The sequence below is a fragment of the Monodelphis domestica genome, chromosome 1, assembly GCF_027887165.1.
Source record: "Monodelphis domestica isolate mMonDom1 chromosome 1, mMonDom1.pri, whole genome shotgun sequence".
Classification (NCBI taxonomy): domain Eukaryota; kingdom Metazoa; phylum Chordata; class Mammalia; order Didelphimorphia; family Didelphidae; genus Monodelphis; species Monodelphis domestica.
Window position 1 is genome coordinate 58,462,025 of NC_077227.1, and position 20,732 is coordinate 58,482,756.

General features: G+C 39.4%; 1 protein-coding gene across 32 annotated transcripts in view; it reads right to left on the reverse strand.

The window, feature by feature from the left end:
- Window positions 1-20,732, reverse strand: part of KCNMA1 (potassium calcium-activated channel subfamily M alpha 1) — a 936,156-nt gene that overhangs the window by 14,655 nt on the left and 900,769 nt on the right. For 18 of the 32 annotated variants that reach the window (XM_056819916.1, XM_056819953.1, XM_056819999.1 and 15 more), the window contains 4 exons: window positions 8,971-9,165; window positions 7,162-7,280; window positions 5,187-5,411; window positions 2,782-2,810 (listed from right to left, as the gene is read on the reverse strand). In XM_056819916.1, coding sequence (XP_056675894.1) covers window positions 2,782-2,810; window positions 5,187-5,411; window positions 7,162-7,280; window positions 8,971-9,165 — 568 coding nt within the window. Of the gene's footprint in view, window positions 1-24; window positions 45-2,647; window positions 5,412-7,161; window positions 7,281-8,970; window positions 9,166-20,732 lie in introns of those variants that run through there. The other 14 variants (XM_056819947.1, XM_056819943.1, XM_056819989.1 and 11 more) reach the window with 3 other exon arrangements.

Below are 20,732 nucleotides of genomic sequence, written 5' to 3' on the forward strand. Positions count from 1 at the left end.
CAGCCTGCTTTGCATATTTGTAGCACCAACATTGTGTCCTTCCACTTTCTCTCTTTTCCTTTGGGACTCAAACCATAACTGCATGTTAGATAGAATTTTGCTTGGGCTTTTTGGGGTTATCGTTGTAGACTCCAGTGAATTTTCCATAGACCGAAGGCAGTAACCATTCCCCCTGACCCACTCCACAAAGAAATCTGCATTAATGCCATTTTTTTATGCTTTTAGAAGGAAGTGGGTGGCTGTATAATTAATTGACTGAGACATTTGGTTTTCTCTATTACTTGTCTGTAGTTTTTGTGTCACCATCTCTCCTTCTAGATATTATTATAGAAACAGGACAGACTGACACCATTGTCTGCAGTAGAACACAGATTCCTTTTATCTCTTTTTACTGATGCAGAGTAAGCCAAAGGTTTCCTACTACACATCTAGTCTGCTTACATTCTCAGCTTAAGTCACCTTCTTACAGGAGGCTTTTCCTGATTCCCTCCCCCAAAGGTCCCTTATGTTACTCCATCAAATGACCTTCTACTGTATTGATTTTGAGCACCTGTTATTTCTCCCAATACAGTATAAGCTGCCTGAGGGGAGGGATGGTTACATTTTTTGTCTTTGTGTCCTCAGCACACAGCAGGTGCTTACTAAATACTTGTTAACCAAGTGATCTATACTTAAGATGATCCCCTTCCTCCTCCCAAAAGACACAATTCATCTATCTCTCCCTTATTTTAGAATCCATACACCAGGGAGAGAAGAGGAACCATGGATAGTGTCAACTGAGAGGTTGATGCCAACATATTGACATTCTTTTAAAAGTGAGTCTAATGGGATTGTAAATAATTATTTACTTATTAATGATATTTGAACTTTCAGGGTCATAATTCTTTGTCTTATTCCCCACCCATTTTCTGAAGAAGTCTCTAGGTTCATGCAAACTTATTTTTTTTGAAATAAGGAACTTTTTTCTTATACACCTAGATGTGTACACCCCTATTGGGGAACATAGATAATCCCCAAATCTCAACTTCATCCTCCCATCAGTAAAAAACAGTGATTTAATCAAGTCATTTGTATTTTAGAATGAACAGGGTTTCACAGTACCTTGTATCCCATCAAATCATTTGATGGCCTCTTTTCAAAGTCAAAGCAAAAAAAAATGAGTTAAAGAGTTTCTTTTATGTTACACTAGAAGAAATGATTAAGTGAGCTTCTAATATGTTTCCCTTTGAAAGGCTCTGTTTTCTTATTTTCAAAATAAGTTTGGGGCTCTCTGCCCTTAGATCCTTATTTGTTTTTTTGCTTATATATATATTATTTTTTCTGTTGTTGTTCTGTTTTGTTTTTGAAATGAGTATGAGAAGGTACAAGGCATGTGTGCTCCTTTCCCTGAGTAGACTAATACATCCCTGAAAGAGGAATGTACAAATACTACTGGGGGGAGGAGAGCAAGGAGGGGTAGAGAGGACATTATTGGCTCATGGAAGGCATACTCTGCTGCAATTAACTCGCTGTTTTAGTAGGACTCCTCAGTAAATAAAATTGTGCTTAATTTATGTTGGTTGAATTGAATTCCCTTCCATCAGCAACACTGAACACACCATTATACAAATAGAGTCAACTCTCAATTATCTGTGTTAATGGAGAACCAGGTTAGCTCACAGGTTTAATGAAATGTACAGATAATTCCTAAATCCCAACTCGAGCAGAGTTCCCGCTCCATCTCCATCTCCATCAAACCATATTAGATCTGCTAAGAGCCACATTGCTGCTGTCATTGCTGTTGTTATTGTTGTTTTGAAATTGAATTACCCCCCCCCCCACCTTGTGTGTACCCAGCCTCTGATCAGCAATCATCATGGGCAGCAACACGGTGAAAAGGCAGGAGAGAAGTGTGTATTTAATGCCCAAACCAAGTAACTGGTGTCTAAATAATTGAGAGTGGACCAACGTCTTATTATACGGCTAGTCAGATCACTTCTAGAGAGAGGGCACAGCAAACTAGTACACATGTGAACATTCCTTTTGGTCATTCATAATCATTTCTCCTGCTTCCAAATAGTTTAAAGGGAAAAAAAAAGGAAGAAAAAGTTAACAGAAAAGCAGGTTGGCCAGATGGAAAAGCTGCACATGTTTTCCAAAAAAAGGTTTATCAACTGGCATCATGACTTGATTCAGTAGCTGTTGCCAAGATAAACAGAGATGTTCAAAGATGTGGACAGACTGATGATGGGGAGGATGGGGTGGGGAGAAGAGGGCTGAGTGAAGCAGGGTCTCATGAGAGGGAAATGACTGGACTTTGAGCAAGGTACCAAGTGAGGACAGTGAGGACACGTGCAGATTAAAGGCAAGCTGGAGAGAAAGGTGAATAATCACCCAAGAAAAACACCCAAATCCCAAGAACAACAATCAAACCATCCTGGGGAGGGGAGAGATGGGTGGTGGGGGTGGGGTGGGGGGGAATCTAAGAGCAGCAGCAGCAATAACAGCAGCAGCAGCAGCAGCAGCAAAAGTACAGCTTTGGGGCTCTTGGCGACTTAGGAGATGGGGGGAACGAGGGAAGGAACAGAGGAAGGAGGGTAGAGGAGGAAGCAAAGAGAAATAAAACCACACACAAACAAATAATAAAATAAACAAAGCGATAACCAAATAAAGTTTGTAACTCCTTTTTTTTTGTTTGTTGTTGTCATTTTTTTTTTAATTTCACAAGTTTTCACAAGGACAGCGTTATAGAAGAAAACCCACAGCAGAGGCTAGGTCATGCAGAACCATTAATTATCATACCTTGGCCCATTCTATTCATCCTTGTCGCACTTTAGAGAGAGAAGTAAGCTCTGTAAGTTTTACAATGCTTTTAAACTGTCATATTTCCTGTTGAGCACTTTAACTGGCACATCCTTGTAGTTATAAATGTTCTGAGGGCGTAACTTTATAACCTCCTTTGCAAAGGATGCATGAAAAATTTTTTCATGATCCAGAACGAGTGTATACAGAGTTATATATAGTTATAGAGAATATTATATATATCTCAATATATATTTGGACAAAAATAATTGGAGAATACCTTCTACTCACAGGGTTTCTAACCCATCTTAATATATGCAGGTGATTACTCCCCCCACCCCCACCCATGATTGTTTTGAACCCTGTGCTGCCCCTATACCCTGGTGCTGGTAGGGCTCTAGAGAGGTACCTGCTGGCAAAGCCTCACCAGGTTTGTCAGTAAAAGTGCTTGTCCATTCACACAGCAAGCAAATTGCCAAAAAAAAATTATATATTCTATATATATATATTCTATATATATATATATATATATATCATGCTTGGGAGAGTAGGGGACCAAAAGCCGATACTCTGAAAATTAATCATAAAAACCTCTTCCAAGCTGGTAGAGCTGTGGCATTCTTCTCATTTCCCCACCCCCAAGTCTCTCACCCCCACCCCTTCTCCCCAATGCCCATCTAAGAGCATTGGGGAAAAAACCCCAAAACAATCCCAAAACAACCCAAAACATGCTTTCCTCATCGCCACACCAGTCTCTTCCCACTAGGTATTCAATCTCAGAAGATGCCAGAGGGAGGCTACAGTGGAGTAAGCTGATGTTTAGGAAGCATTTCTGTAACTAGCATGTGAATAGTCTGTCTAAAGACTACTGACTTCTGCATTTTGCTGGGGAAAGGCAGTTTCTAAGTCTTTTTTTTTTTCCTTCTTCTTCTAACTACTGTAAAAAAAAGGGGATGCACCAAAAGTGTTTGACCTGCTGTGTCCCTCCCTGACTAGGTCTGTAAGTGATTTTTCCCCTCCTTCCTTTTCCCTTGGCTCATGGGACTCTTTCTGGATGAGCCAAGACACAAAGAGGATTTCTGCTCCGTTAAAAAGAAACTGAGGCCAGGAATTTGCACCCCTTTGCTTCCCTTGGACGGCTGAGGACGATGCTGCCGCGGTCATGGCTCCTCAAGGATATGGACAGGCTGCCACCTCGATGGCATATTCTGATTTACTTTCGCACACTGCGACCTAGAAAAATATTATCTGTCTCTTGTTTTATCTTCCTTGGCTGTCTCTTTGCATCAGACCCACACGGTACCAGGGATCAGGGCCTACACAAATCAACCATGGTGGGGGGGTTGTGGGTGAAGATCCCCTGAGGATATGTGGAAAAATACTTGCTCTTTTCTGAGCGTTATTTATTCTGTACATAAGGTGAGTGATTCACCTTTGAAAAGATGTAAAAGTCCCAGGAAGGCAGTTTTTAATGACTTACATCTGATATTTATGATACATATGGCTTTTCATCCCAAATGTCAAAAGGAAAAGAAAAAAAAAACAGTTTTCTATGTGGCAGTACACTGAGACAGACTAACAATTCAATATGCAATTAGACCCCTTTTTACTTAAATTAAATGACTAGAGTTGGCTGTCTCCACGAATGGAATACTGTTATTGTTTCTTTAAAAAAACAACGAGGATAAAATACTTTCCCAAAGAAGATCATGGAGCAGAAAGGCCTTAAAAGAGGAATCCCTGATGTGAGTTTGTTGGCTGGACACAGGTGCTTAGGAATAATCAATCCAACAAAGAGGGTCCGCCTTTCAAATGCTTCACAACATTTTAGCTGGGAGAGCAGAGACAATCACTAGCTTACCAGTTGTTGGGTTTTCATGTTTTTTTGTTTTGTTTTGTTTTGTTTTGGCTTGTTTCAAATAAGTGTTCTGACTTCTTGTGAGTATAAAAATATATATATATATATATATATACCCAAAGCACCCTGATGCATCAGCACTTCTGTATTCTAGAACTTCCTCCATATAGCTCTGCCTTTGCTAAGGAGTGTTCCCATTGAATAGCCTCTCTCCACTAATCTGTAGAATCATTTCTGCAGTGAGTTATTTATGTTTTTAGCATGCCTATGATTTTTTTTCCCCCTAGACTCATAAATAACTTTTGGTCCGTCTGTCTGCTTACTTGCTGTTGTGCTTAAGGGTTTTATGGTGGTAAAATAAAATTGACAGTCACATGCACACTATCATACATATGCAAAGTATGTATATAAAAAGGGAGAGAAAACTGGGAGGGGAAGGACAAGGAAAAGTTACTGTTGGGAACACCAACTGGGGGGAATGAGTGGCAGATACAGTTTCACACACGGTGGGAGTGGATATACATATTAAAGTCTTCCCTCCACATACTTCTGTTTGTCCCGAGTGTCCCTGGTCTTGGCGCGGTTCAGCCGATTTGTTGTGGCGGGGATGGAGTGAACAGAGGAACTTTTCTTGCTGGAGGACTGGGAAGAGTAAGAGGAATGAGAGAGGCAAATCCTCGACTGACCAGCATTGTGGTCAAATTGCATGGAACAAAAGATCAGGTCGGATGGCAGGAGCTCAAACTCATATGGAGGGTTGGTGATGACGTATCTGGAAAAGAAACGAGAAAGGGGGTTTCAAGGAATCAAGAATTATAAGAAGTGTTGGACCCTCTCTTCTTTAGCTAACAGAAAAGTCCTATCTCTAGAAAGACTAGATGGATAGACTACCTTCTGTCTACTTTCTAGTTATCTCTATATATTGATGTCTCTCTTTTAGAATGTAAGTTTCTTGGGGGCAGAAACTGGTTTTGCTTTTTTTTTTTTTAATTCCTAACTCTAGGCACTATCTTTGAAATGTACTTTTAATCCATTAATTGGATATCTTCATTATTATTACATGTAACTGGGAAAATAAAATATATTCAAATTTAAAAAATGTCATCAAGAAATAAACACATCTAATCTCCTTTCTCCATGAAAGCTAATTTTCTAAACTTTTAAAATTTTGATTTCCCTAAACAGACTCCCTCTTAAGTTTTGGATATTCAGTTCATGCATAGAAGCAAAGTGTGGAATATGGGAAAATAATGTGGTGCTTATATGGTCTGCTGACTCATCTCTTGTTTCTTGAGCAGCACATTCCCAGACTATTTCTTTGTGCCTTATAGGTCCCTTTCCCCTATAGTTAGTTACACAAATTAGACACCTACTAGCTATGTGATCCTGGGCAAGTCACTTAACCCTACTTGCTTCAGTTTTCTCATCTATAAAATGAGCTGGAGAAGAAAATGAAGATCCACTCTGCCAAGAAAAGCCCTAGTGGGGTCATGAAGGCACTGACATGACTAAAAACAACGGAACAACAAAAGTGAAACAAAACCCATTTTTCTATACCCGTCCTGTGTGTTCACAATTTGACAAGAAGACAAACCTTAGCTTTAATTCTGGAGGAAGGTTTTTGTCATCTTAAAAATCATGTGATCTTAACTATACCTGGTATACCCAAGTCAACTACAAATCCTCAGATAGCCCTGATCCATCCCTATTGAGGACATGACAAAGGATCCAATTCTTTCAACATTATGCTCAGATCCTGAAACTAAACTTCATTGGCGATTCCAAATGGCTAAAGAATCCCATTCCCTGAGTGTATTTTGGTACAATGGAAAGAATTTGGAAGTCATGCAACCTGAGTCTGGAATCTCCTCTGCCACTTAGTAGCCAGGTGACTTTGAGCAAATTATTTAGTCCCTCTGACCTCTCTTTCCTCCTCCTCCTTCTCCTCTTCCTCCTCCTCCTCCTCTTCCTCCTCCTCCATAAAATGAAGGGGTCTGACTAGAGGAACTCTAAATTCCCTTCCAACACTAAATCTATGAACCCATGAACTTTTAACAGAGTAGAAAAGACACCATACCATGCCAAATATCCAAATAATTGAATTTCCCCCCTTTTTTCTGAAGTATAAATGAGATGGGAAGAGATACAGAGCGAAATTAGGCTATGTCAAGGTAAAAGATACAAATAAAAATGTATTGAATAAGCAGGTGCTTGGTCTATGAATACATAAAATACATAACCAGGGTTATAGAAATGCCAACATAGCTGGAGAGATCTGGGCTACGGTTTTATAGATATGTACATATGCCGGTATTTCTCTTCCCTCATAGCTCATAGGGCACTATAAGCATTGTCCTTAATGGGGTTTCCTTCTCTCCATACCTCAGCCTCAGATAATTATATTAAACCAAGTCTTTTAATATACCACTACTGATTTGGTTGGGGAGTGGGATGGACCCCCTCATTGACTTGAGTGGGCATCAACTGCTCCATGCCTGGGTGCAACAGCAGAAAACACTCACCGTTTGGTGCAGGAGCTCGCTGGACCTAAAAGGGCATCTCTCAGCCGGTAAATTCCAAAGCAGAGCATATTATAGGTCTTCAGGGCTTTACAGAATAGATCACCATAACAACCACCATCCTGGGAGATAACATAGGAAAAGGGGAAAAATTATTCATACATATATAATTATTTATAAATATATACATAATATATATGCATATATATCTGATTTTTATTTCTCTGAGAATAGAGAACAATGAGGAAAAAATCCATATTAAAGAATCCTATATTGGAGGAGGATATGACTACTGATGGAACATTGCTGCCAGTGGGACAGTCACCTTGGTTAACAGTTTCTAGCTACTTGCGACAATCTCCTGGAAAAGCAATGATGGGCACAAGTGGGGTTGTTCCTCAACAACTTCACCTGAGCAGGCCTGGCTGAACTTGGGAGAAGAGCAAATGAGTCTGATTTTAATTGGAAACAGAAAGCTTTGGGGACTGAGAGCTTTCACTCAGGAGAAGAGGAGAAATGTGGTCTCTTCTAAAGAGTGATTACACTTTGCTCTGGTGCTCAAGGACCCACTGTGCTGTGTTTTGCTTGATTTGACGGTGTTGTCAAAACTTGCCCTGGTGATAATTAAAACCCCAGTAAGAAGGAGAGATGCCACCAAGCATGAGGGTGACACTCACTTGCAGGTAAGGACTGTGTGAAAAGCACAATTTGCAGAGCTCCTCAGCAACAGCAGGGAGAGGATAGGAGGAAGTGTGTCTCCCAAGAGCCTAGGTCTGAATGCTGAATTACTGACAATCACAGCTCTGATCATTTCACAATTGCCTTCCACCTGACTGGGACAGTGAACACAACCATCATTTGGCCAACATGGGACATGAAAACAAATCCAATTGCGATGAAATGAAATGGTGAATTCTGTGGATTCTTATAAGCAGCTAGAAGACCTCTTATAGTTGGTGCTAATCCAGAGCTTTAACTGGGGATGGGGGGTTTGGGGGGATGTGCTTGCCCAGCACAGTATTTTATTCTACTTGCACCATCACTATTTGATTATGGAATCACATAAGAAAATGGCTGATGGCACCAAATGTTGTCTGAGATGGCAAGATACAGTGGAAAGAAAGAATGCTGGGATGGAACTCTGAAGACTCGGCTTTGAGACTGGGCTCCTCCATTGACTAGTGTGGGAACATGGATCAGGACTTTTTTTTTTTGGTCTTTCAGACTTAGTTTCCTTACTTTTAAATGGAGGATAATAATATGTATGCTCCTCTTCTGGGAAAGTTGTAGATGGATCAATGGAGATACAAGAAGAGTTTGTAATGGCCATTGGAAAAAAGGGCTCAAAGAGAGTGGGATTCAAATCCTGCCTCTTTTAAGACCCATATTCCCTAGTCTAGAAGCCCTTCCAATTCTGCATCTGCGATTTTATCTTCCTACGGGATCTATAAATTGGCAGTTATTGACTTCAACTTAAATGCCCAGACTGGCACCTGGGATTTTGCAATTAGTCTTTGTCAACACTGACCCAAGGACTTGCCTGGTCAGAGGAAGGCTAACTGAGGCCAGCTAATAGTCAGGGGATGAACAATAGAAGCATTTAATGAGATTTCCAGAAATGCCAATCAGGAACTACCTATCTTATAGAAAAAGATCTTGAATAGACAGATCGTTGACCAGGTAGAGGAGGCTGGATAGATGGTATAGGGAAGGAAAAATGAAACATCTGGTATTGTTTCATTAAAATGTGATGGCAAAACCAAGGTATTACCAAACAGGGGAGTCAGTTTTACCCAATCCTCAGAAGCTCACCCCTAAATCTGCAAAAGGCCCATCCAGCAGGGCTAACTGTGCGACTCGACATCGATCCCTATTGGCCAATGTCTGGGGGGTGCTGTAGCCACCTCGTAAGGAATTTTCTTCAGCAAGCAGGGCTTCCAGCTCTGGAGTTGCTCCTCCTGTGACCAGCGTCCGGATCAGGGTAAGGATATTGTCATTGAAGTACGTCTGGGGACATGAAAGAAACTCTCCTTAAGCAAAAACACCATTAAAGTCACAACAGCAGACATTCAAATTACAACTTTTCTGGGTTTTTCCTGTTCAAAGTTCTGGCCTGTCTCTTCAAATAATTTTATGTTAGAAGTGAAAAGACAGCAGCCTCCAATTACTCTATTCCCTTCTATCCCATTAGGCTCCAACACGAGAGTCTTCCTTTTAAAGACCCATTCAGGCAGATTTTTATTAAAGAACTAAAATTTGAATGATTTATGTTTCCCATAATTGGTGTTAGTGGCAAGGCAAGGACAGCCTCTGTTTCTTTTCCCTTCTTGGCTAACAAGGAGCTTAAGGAAATGGAATTATAACACTCAGACTCTATGGAGGAGCTTTGCTTGAGCTCTGAAGGCTCCATTTCCCCCAGATTAGAGGTTGAGAAGACCGGGCTACCTCTAGTGACTGGCCACCAAGGCACCAGAGAGAGAATGACTGGTATACTCTGCTGATGTTATGACGTGTCAGTGGGCCAGGCCTTTGGGAGCCATCCTGAGGCCATGTGGTAAACAATTTAGGACATGTTCTGCTAATGTTCAGACATAGACGTGTGTATCAATTTAAATTCTCTGAATCTGTGCCAGATAAATTTATGATGAGCTGGGATCCTGCTGTTTCCTTTTAAAACCTCTAGGGTCTAGGCTAAGTGTGGCTTATTAAGGAAGGCTTCCTCTACACTGATGCTTTGCCAAAATCCATAAAATCACTGGTCTGTGAGGAAAACAATGAGCATTTAAAAATTAATTTCATGCCAAATGAATGCCTTTCAAGCTTGGTTAAAGTGACATAGTCCAGTGTGAAAGGGGACCAAAGAAGTATTTGAAATCAAATATGTTAAACCATCTCTTGCATTGATAAGATTTCTATAACAGAATAGCAGCATTTGGTTGGACTTCAAAGATAATTTAATCTAAACCTGCAATTTTTCAAGTGAGGAAAGTGAGTTACAGAGTATAAAGTGAAGTGGCTTGAGATAAATCACAAAGATAGTTACTTTAAGGGTCAGGATTGGGACCCAGTTCTTAGGGACATCTAGATAGCATAGGTGATAGAGCACCAGGCCTGGAGACAAGAGGCCCTGGGTTCAAATCTGGCCTCAGACACTTCCTAGCGATGTAAATCTAAGCAAGTCACTTAACCCCAAATGCCTAGCCCTTGCCCCTCTTCTGTCTCAGAATTGATACTAAGATATAAAGCTAGGGTTTTAAAAGAGAGAGAAAATCCAATTCTCCTGATTCCCAAGTTCAGGTTTCTTTTCCCCTTTATTGTACTGTCTCCTTGTAACTGGCTTGAGGGAGTTGAATTGAGGAAGAAGACAAGACAAAAGATATTTTCCAGAAAGGGCAATGGTAGAATTGTCTTAAGAGATGTTTCTTGAGGGATAATTCCTTAGTCCCATTGCCTGGCAAAGAAGGTACAAGGCCAGAATCGAGGCAAGAGTTTTAGTCCCATCTCTGCCAGAATTAGTTTTGTGACCATCAACAAATCACTGAACATGTCTGTGCTTTAGTTTTTCTTGTGGAGAATGGAAAGCACCTTGCTTAGTAGAAAAATTCTATGGCTTCTTGACACTCCCTTAAAATTAACTGCAAAAGAGTTTTTTCCTTGTCAAAATGTAAGATTCATTTTTGTGACACCTTTAGGACTTGACCTCAATTGTTTTTTCACCCTCTGTCAGTGTTGAAATATATTACTGTAAAATGGTCTCATCTTTTCAGCTGATCAGTCAACAATCTGTATCAGGTGCCTACTGTGTGCTCAGCCCTATCCTGGAATCAATAGTTGAAATGAGCTGGTTATGAAATCATGTATCGTCACAGAGAACAATGCTGTCCCAACTGACTATGAAAAGGCAGCATTTCAGAGTAAATTACTCCAGAGTTTCACGACCAACTCTTATGCTGCTCATGTTTTTCAACAGTGACACATACTTTACATCCCAGGCTGGTTCTAAAACTCAATTGTGTCTCTTCAACCAGGTGCATTTCGCATGAGTAGCATTGCGATGGGTGGAAAATGTTGGGTTTTGAAGAGGCAAAATGGTGTATAGAGAGGGAAAGGTATTTGCCTCCGACTCAAGAGACTGAGGTTCAAATGTCAACTTGCTTTGTTACTTGCTATATATGGCAGTGGTAAGTCCCCTTAACCATCTCTGACTTTCCTTTGGTGATTTCCTTTACAAAATGGTTATAATGGTACCTCCCCATCCCTCCTTCAGGGCTATTGGGAGGAAAGTGCTTCATGAATCTTATGCACTATGCAAATTGGAGTCATAATTAAAGTTAATGGTCCATACTTGTCTACACAACATCTCTCTACTGGGGGTTCCCAAATAATCAAGCACAAAGAAACCCCGTCAGTGACTCAGGTGGGTGAAGAGTGCAGTTTGGGTCTTCTCTTTAGCCAGGTCTCTTTATAGATGCAAATAAAGTGAAAGGAATGGTCCATTCTATTTAGGACAACCCATAAATGATAAAAGATGAAATTTAAAACATGGTGGGGCAAGCATGGTGAGAGCTAGAGTGTCCCATTCTTCACAACGCCATCACTATTTACACAATAGGACACTAGTACAACTATGCTACCATGCTATTACAAGCATGGGTTAGGTGCCTAATTTCATCTCCTGCTTTGTTTACTGATGCCCCAAGAAGGCTACCCAGTGAAAATGTTTTAAAGCATTATTAGAAAAGTTCAGTCTCTTTGTGGGTGATGACAAGGCTATGAGGAATGGTCCCATCTATTTAGAACAATACAGAAATGATAAAATGTGAAGCTTGATTGCAGGTTGATAGCTGGTGTGTCCCACTCCTTACAACCTCATCACTAGTACAAACATGCATCAGGAACTGCATTTCCTGCTTTGCTTACATTCCAACAACAGCAAAAGAGATGATTCTCAACTTAGAGGCATCGAGGTGGCAGAGTATATTGCCTAGAAGATTTGAGTTTGAATCTTGACTCAAATACTTACTAGTCATGAGATCCTAGACAAGTTTGTTAACCTTTCTCAGTCTTAGTTCTCTCTTCCATTTAATAGCAGCCAAACTGAACTCATAGAATTGTTGTGAGAATCAAACGAAATTACATATAAAGAAATATATACACATGTCACTTTGAAAACTTTAAAGTATAAGTTCTAGCTTTCATTACTAAAGAGATAAGTATTACCATTAGTCTTTTTCTAAACCCTTATCTTTTGTCTTAGTATCAGTTCTACGACAGAAGAGTGCCAAAGGCTAGGCAATAGGGGACAAATGACTTGCCCAGGTTCACAAAGCTAGGAAGCATCTGAGACCAGAGTTGAACCTGGGACCTCCTGACTCCAGGTCTGGTACTCTCATCTATTGAGCTACTTAATGGCCTCTTACAAGATAATTATAAAGATAATATTTTTAAAATGCTAAATATAGTGCTTGGCACATAGGGGCTAAATTCGCTTATTCGCTTCCCTTCCCTTTCTTTTTGATGATTAGCTCTGTTCATTCTAGGTCACAAGAGATATGAAAAAGTCTTTTCTAATAGGATCATTCCAGATTTGTTTCCTTTTTTGACAAAGTTACTAAGATGGTAGATAAGGAGAAAAAGATGGATATGATTTGCCTAGATTAGAGTAAAACAACTGATAAAATCACTTGTATTATTCTTATGGAAAATTTGGAGGCTCAATGTAGGCTCAATGATGTTAGAACACTATTCCATATAGCTCTTATTTAGTGAATGAAGAAAAACCATGAAGGCTTCAGGGAAAATGGTTTCTAGGTGCCCCAAGGTTCTTTGCTTGACCATGTGTTGCTTTAGCCTTGTTATCAATGTCTCGGATAAAGTCATAGAATGGTGTGTTTCTCAAGTTTCCAAATTATGTACCACTGGAGAGATTACAGAAGTATCTCATGTCATTGCTGGAATTCACAAATATTCCAACAGACCAAATCATTGGACCAAATAAAATAATATGAAATCTAATAAAGACAAATGTGAAGTCTTATGCTTGAGTTCAAAATTTTAACTATCCAAGTACAAGATGGGAAGAGGCATGAATAGATGGCAATTTTTCTGAAAAAAGATCTAGGGATCTGAGAGGACTACAAGCCAAATAAGAGTCAGCCAATAAAGTCCATACAATCTTGGGCCCAGTTATGAGCATAGAGTCATAGATTAAGAGCTGGAAAGGACCTTAGAAGGTAACTAGGGTGTCAAGAGGGAAAGGCATTTGTCTATCCGTGTGCCTTCTGTCTGGTGCTGCCATTGTTGTTGTTGCTATCTTGTTTGGGGGAATGTTGCTCTGCAGAGACCCATGAGTGGATCTGAAGACTTTTTAACCTCTTACTACACTGCTACTCAATTGATATTTCTGAACCCTGCGTCTGGTCAGTCTGTGACCCTGCTCTAGACTTTTCAATTGCTCCCTGCTCCCTGTTACTGTTTCTGTGACAAAATAGAAATACCATTGTTTGACACTGGAAGTCCTTCACAAACTGGCTGCCATCTCTCTTTCTCCACTGATTTTGCAGAATTATTTCTCACGTACATGGATGTTGCAATATTCCAGCTAACATGGCCTTTTTGATACTTCGCACTAAAGATATTCCATCAGAGGTGGGTAGGTGGCTAAGTGGATAGAGAGCCATCCTAGAGATGAGAGGTCTAGTTCCAGACATTTCCTACCTGTGTGACCCTAGGCTTAACTCCCATTGCCTAGCCCTTGCTGCTCTTCTGCCTTAGAACCAATGGATAATATTGATTCTAAGACAGAAGGGAAGGGTTTAAAAAAAGAGGATATTCCATATTCTGTTTTCCTTACTTAGCCCATTCTATCCTTCAGACTTGTGCCAAATGCTCTCCTTCTTCAATTCTGCCAATTGAATTCCCTAAGCTTCCTTCAGTGCTTTGCTTGAGTACTTTCCCCTACAAAAGGCCTTTCCTGAACTTCCCCTCCAATTTCTTAGTTTACCCCCAGAATAAAAATACTTTAAAAACACGTGTCTTATGTCTTTCTTTTAAAAAGTCCTTATCTTTCATCTTAGAATCAAGACTGTAGATTAGTTCCAAGACAGAACATTGTAAGGGCTAAGCAATGGAGGTTAAGTGACTTGTCTGAAGTCACACACAGCTATAAAGTGTCTGAAGTCAAATTTGAACCCAGGACCTCCCATCTCCAGGATTGCAGTATCCACTGAGCCATCTAGCTGCTACGGTTGGCAATAATTCTTTCATTTTTTGTCTTGTTTATCTCCATCACATAGTGAAAAGGACTAGAATGAAAATGTCATTGATACTGGATGAGGAACTCTTAGAGGTGAACACTTCCTCTATCAATGAAGATAGCAATTCCCATGAAGTTTAGAGTATTAAAAATACTGGGATATTTAGCTACTCATTTGTGGTCAACTGGGGGCAGCTAGGTAATGCAGTGGATAGAGGGCCTGGAGTTAGGGAGACCTGAATTCCAATTTGGCTTTAGATGCTCCCTGTCTGTGTGATCCTGGGCATGTCACTTAATCCCATTTGCCTCAGTTTCATCATCTGTAAAATTAGCTAGAGAAGGAAATGGCAACCCTTTGAAGTATTTTTGCCAAGAAAATCCCAAATGGAGCAATGAAGAATCAGTCACTGATTAACAACAACAATGGCCAAGTCACTCCACGATGTTGCCTCTAGCACATAGTAAGCACTTATAATTGCTTAGGACCCACTCTGTTGCCTGTGAAGGCAAAGGTACAATGGAAGGAACCCTACTATTTATTATGCGTGTGACCTTGGGCAGGTAACAACTTCTCTTGGCTGCTTCCTTCATTTGTTAAATGAGAGCATTAGATCTGATGGTTTTAAAGGCCCTCCTAGCACTGGCATTTGTTCTTTCTGTGATTTCTGAAAGGAGGCAGAGCACTGAACAGTGAAAGGAGCACTAACAATTGTATAAATGACAAGCAAATTCTAATTTGGATATTTGAGCCCGCAGTGCCATCTAGCCCAAGTTTTGAAGGCTGAGGCAGCTCTGGTTGGGTGTAAATGTTTGGGGCTGTTCTCTGGTGTGCTGGAGCATCCTTTTTTTTTTTTAAGTATAATTACCAGAGCTTATGTTTCATAGTTAATGCTGTCAAGCCTTTTAAACTAATTGGTCTTTTATAGAAAATTTAACTGAAAATTAACACATCTTTTAATAACATTGCTTTAACTTTAATGGCACTTTGCCTTGCGTTTATAATTGCTCTAAAATTGTCATTTTCCATGTCATAGCTGCCATTTTTTATATTTGCCAGTTTTCATGGTGTAGGTTTTTATTTTTAGTAATTTTTTCCTTACGAAGAGAGAGAACCATTTGCTATTTTCCATCTACTTTGGGCCACATTTAATTTAAGAGTCAGCATGAGGGTTAGGGGAACACTATGGGGACCAGTAGCTAGAAGACCTAGGTTTGGGTCCATGCTCTGATATGTCCTAGAAATATGACCAGAGAATCATTTAACATCTAGGAAACTCAATTTTCTTTATAATGTAGGGGCAGTATTTTCATATTTCTTATTTCACAGGACTGAGGATCGTAGAATTATACATTTAACGAGGTCCAATCTCTTCATTTGACAGAAGAGGAAACTGAGACCCTGAAAGGTTGAGTAAATTGTCCCAAATCACTGAGGAAGTAATAATAATCATAAAACAATAATAAAAATCCTCCTTTGTAGATGAGAAAACTGAGGATAAGAGATTAAGTGACTTGTTCAGAGCCACATGATTAGTATCTGATATAAGATATGAAGGATAAACCCAGTTCTATGATGATAGACCCAGGATTCTTTCCATTGTACCATGTTCATATTGAAAAGTGCTTTGCAAATTGTAAAGTACTATATAAATGTGACTTTTCAAAGAATCACTAGACTATGGTCCTACATTCTAAACTGAGTGGACACTCCTATTCCTCAGCTGAAATCCCTCATCCGAAGACCAACATCTCTACTACCTAAGGGCACCAGCCACAAGACTGGCTTTGGCTTCCTCTTGCCTGACAACATGACTTGTCTTGCACTACAGGGATCTTTTCCTAATCACCATAGTTATTTCTCTCTGTCTCCTCCTCAAATTATCATACATATGCTTATCAATCCACTCATTAATCAATAAGTATTATGTGCCTATTACATGACAAGCACTGGGGACACAAATTGGGTGAATGAAAGATTCACAGTTATTTGTTTACATGTTGTATCCTTCCCCAGCACCCATTGCATTCAAAAGATTTTAGCTCTAAAGCTTTGTACATGGCAGACATTTAGTGAATGCTTATTGGATTGAGTTGGGTTGAACTGGAGAGATGCTACACATAGGCAGACCTAAAGACTAGTCATTGTTACATCATGAGCCTCAGGTAGGGGTAGGAGAATATAGAATGAAAAAATATTCTAAATTAATTAATTAAATAAAACTTTTCAAATAGAAAAAATGGACTGAAAAAAGAATAGAATAGGTCAAAGAGGAGTTAATAGTTCAATGTCAGTGTGGCAACCAGTTTCTAGTGGAGTACCTTAAGGATCTGTGCTTGGCAATGTACTGCTTAACATTTTTATCAATGACTTGGATAAATGTATAAATGGCATGCTGATCAAATTTTTCAAAGACACAAAACTGGGGTGGGGGGCATAATGAGAGCTAATATGCTGGATAACAGTCAGCATCCCCAAATTGAGATCATTGGAATCAATTTATTAACATGAACTTCAATAGGAATAAAATTAAAGTCTTATACTTGAGTATAAAAACAGTATCACTACTCTGGGGTCAGGAAACGATCTAGCTGGATAGCAGTTGTTCTGAAAAAGAAGTGGGAGGAGGCTTTTGGACTACAAAAGTGACAGCAGGGTGATATGGCAGCCAAAAGAAGTAATGTGACCTTGGGTTATGTGAAGAGTGGCTTAGTTTCCAGAAATAGGGAGATGACAGTCCTACTGTAGTGGACCCTTGTCAGACCTTTCTCGGAGTATTGTTTTCATTTCTGAGCACTGTGGTTTAAGAACCATATTGATTAGCTGGAGAATGTTCAAGGAGGATAAGTAGGATAGTGAAGAATTCTGAACCTTTGTCATATGAGGGGAGACTATAGGCATTGTTAGCCCAGAAGAAAGAAGATTCAGGGGAGTCATGATAGTTGTGATCCAACATTTTAAGGCATATCACAGAAGGGTATGAAGTATGATTTTTTTTTCTATTTGTCCCAGTAGGGCAGAATCAAGAATGAGTGAGAATTTCAAGAGGTGGTGGGTGTCCCCTTCTGTGAGGTCTTCAAGAAGAGGCTGGAATCATTTGTTGGGTATGCTATATTGGTGATTACTTTTGTGTAAAGGTTGCACTCTTGGATGATAGCTAAGGTTCTTCCAAACCTCATTGCAGTGTCTGCATGGCAAAATCCAAAGGCTGATGGCCCCATGGCTACCTCCATGTAAATTATAATGTTGGTGTCGAGGCAGACTTTGGTCTGCTCTTTGGTAAGTCATGGCTATAGAATTGTTTAGTTGTTTCATCAGACTCTTTGAGCCCCATTTGAGGTTTTCTTGGCAAAGATACTAGAATGGTTTTCCATGTCCTTCTCCAACTAATTTTATAGATGAGGAAACTGTGGCTAATAAATATCTGAGGCTGGATTATGAGGTATCTTCACCTAAATATATTATTTCTATAATAATAGTTTCAGGTAAGTCATTGTTTCTTCCGTTTCTTCCCCTTTTTACTATATATTCACTAATTGCTCCTTATTTTAAGGGTTCCCCCCTTCCTAACCTCCCCCCACCTCTACCAAAAAAAAAAAACACAAACCAAACCATTTTCAGGAATTTGTAGGAAAAAGACAACACGTATGAGGTCTTTGTATTTTCTACATATTGGGACTTTTGCTTCAAAAGTACTCTTACAAAACCCCATGTTTCCATTTTATCCTGCTCATATCCTTGGAGTCTGAGGAGGTTGCTTAATATCATTCCCATTTTGTAGTTGGGAGACTGAGGCTCAAGGAGGAAAACTACTTCTGGATTCATGGGAAGAGCTGTAACTAATATAAATCTCCTTAATTCAGGGTTAGTTCTCCTTCTACAAGATTATATGATCTTGTCCAAAGTCAGTTGTTTATTATCCATAGCCACTGTTGCCTTTGTCATAAAATACAAACTTCTTAACTTTCCATTTACTGTCTTTCACAGTCTAATACAGTGATGGATAACCTTTTGAGCTTGGTGTGCTAAAATTCGCCAAAAAACCGAGCATAATTCAGGTGGTGTGTTGCTTCAAGAAAAAAACAAAACACAATTTTGTGATATAGTTTAAATAATAAAAATGTATAATTGTGATCTATAACTGTATTTAATAAACCAAAAACTAATTACTTAAAATTATGGTAATGATTTTAAGAAGTTACAATGAAAGAATGCACAGGAAGTACTTTTTTAAAATCTTTACCTTCCATCTTAGAATTGATTAGTTCCAAGGCATAAGAACAGTAAGAGTTAATCAGGCAATAAACCAGGCAATTGGGGTTAAGTGATTTGTCCAGTCATACAGTAAGAAAGTATAGACCACATTTTTTAAACCCTTACCTTCCATCTTGGAGTCAATACTGAGTATTGGCTCCAAAGCAGAAGAGCGATAAGGGCTAGGCAATGGGAGTCAAGTGACTTGCCCAGGTTCACACAGCTGGGAAGTGTCTGAGGCCAGATTTAAACCTAGGACCTCCCATCTCGAGGCCTGATTCTCAATCCACTGAACCACCCACCTGCCCCCCGAGACCACATTTGAACCCAGGACCTCCCAACTTCAGAATTGACTTTCCATCCACTAAAACACCTGGCTGCTCTGGAAGTTCTTTTTGATTAGAGTATGAATTTAATGGACAATACCTCCTTTTCTCTGGGCAGGAGGGAGATGAGAGAACTTCCTTTTGAGTAGTTGGGAATACTTTCATTATCTGATGCAGGTGAAGTAAGCAGAACCAGGACAACAATTTATACAATAACAATATTGTAAAAACAAATACATTTGAAAGATTCAAGGACTGATTACAACAATTACCAACCATGACACTAGAGGAGGATTGATGATGAAACATGCTATCCATCACCTAAAAGTGAAGTGATAGATTCAAGACGCAGAATGAGGCAGACATTTTGGACAAGGTCAATGTGGGAAGTTGTTTTTTTGCTTGAGTGCATATTTCTTACAAGGTTTTTTTTTTCTGTTTCATTTGGATGGGGGAAGGAGAAAGGTAGGAATGTAGGAAGGAGAGAAAATTAATTATTGTTAATTAAAAAGTAGAAATTAATTGAATTAACTTATTTTTAAATTTTCATTTTAAAACATGAATAGCTAACAATATGCCTTAAAGACATTTGTAATGATTCCTCAATCTAGAGAATGAGATAACTATGGGAAATTTCCCCGGTTCCAATAGACCATATTCTAGAGATTTGGTCAATCTACGTCTTTTTGTTTATTTTATTTTATTTTTTAAACCCTTACCTTCTGTCTTGGAGTCAATACTGTGTATTGGCTCCAAGGCAGAAGAGTGGTAAGGGCTAGGCAATGGGGGTTAAGTGACTTGCCCAGGGTCACACAGCTGGGGAGTGTCTGAGGCCAGATTTGAATCTAGGACCTCCTGTCTCTAGGCTTGGCTCTCAATCCACTGAAACTCCCAGCTGCTCCATTTTTTGTTTATTTTTTAAGAAAAGGTAGGGGTTCCAGTCTGACTGCATAAAAATGAACTTCTTTAAATATAGGTATACATGCATATACACACATGCGCATATCCATAAACTCAAACTCATTAGTGATATGCATAGTGATGAATGCAATTTGTTTCTTCCCTGAAAAATGTATATTCTTATTCATTCTGGCTGGGCTATTAATGTCCAGAGTGCTGCAGATCTCTGCCTAGGAAAGGAGCAGCATGTATAAGGAATGAACTATCGAGGGTAGAGATTTTTTTAATCTATTAGAGTTTTAAATTGCAAGAAGATTTTTGGGACTTCCTATATATTTGCTCTGAGACTTCTGTGCCTCAATTTCTCAAGATCCCTTCAAAGGTTATACTTTTTTTTTATCCTTAAGACAAAAGCACATATTAGTAAATGAAAATGTCTCTCTTTCCATTACTTCACTGAGTTGGAGTATCTGATGGGAGAAGGGCTGATTCAATGTGATGATGATAGTTACATTATTAATACATTGTTATATTTTAAACATTATAACATATATAATAACTGTCTTACTCAATGTAATTTCAAGTGTACAAGATTCATAATGGTTACTCTCTGTACTAAAACCTTGTGAGGAAGATTCAATGATGCTAACTATCCTTATTTCACAGAAAAAGAAACTGAGGTTTAGAAATAGTCATATAAGAGGCAACTAGATGATACAGTGGAGAGGTTGCAAGGGAGTACCTGGGTTCAAATATGTCCTGAGATATTTTCTAGCTGTGTGGCCCTGAACAAGTCACTTAACCCTGATTGCCTAGCCGTTCTTCTGTCTTGGGATTCATA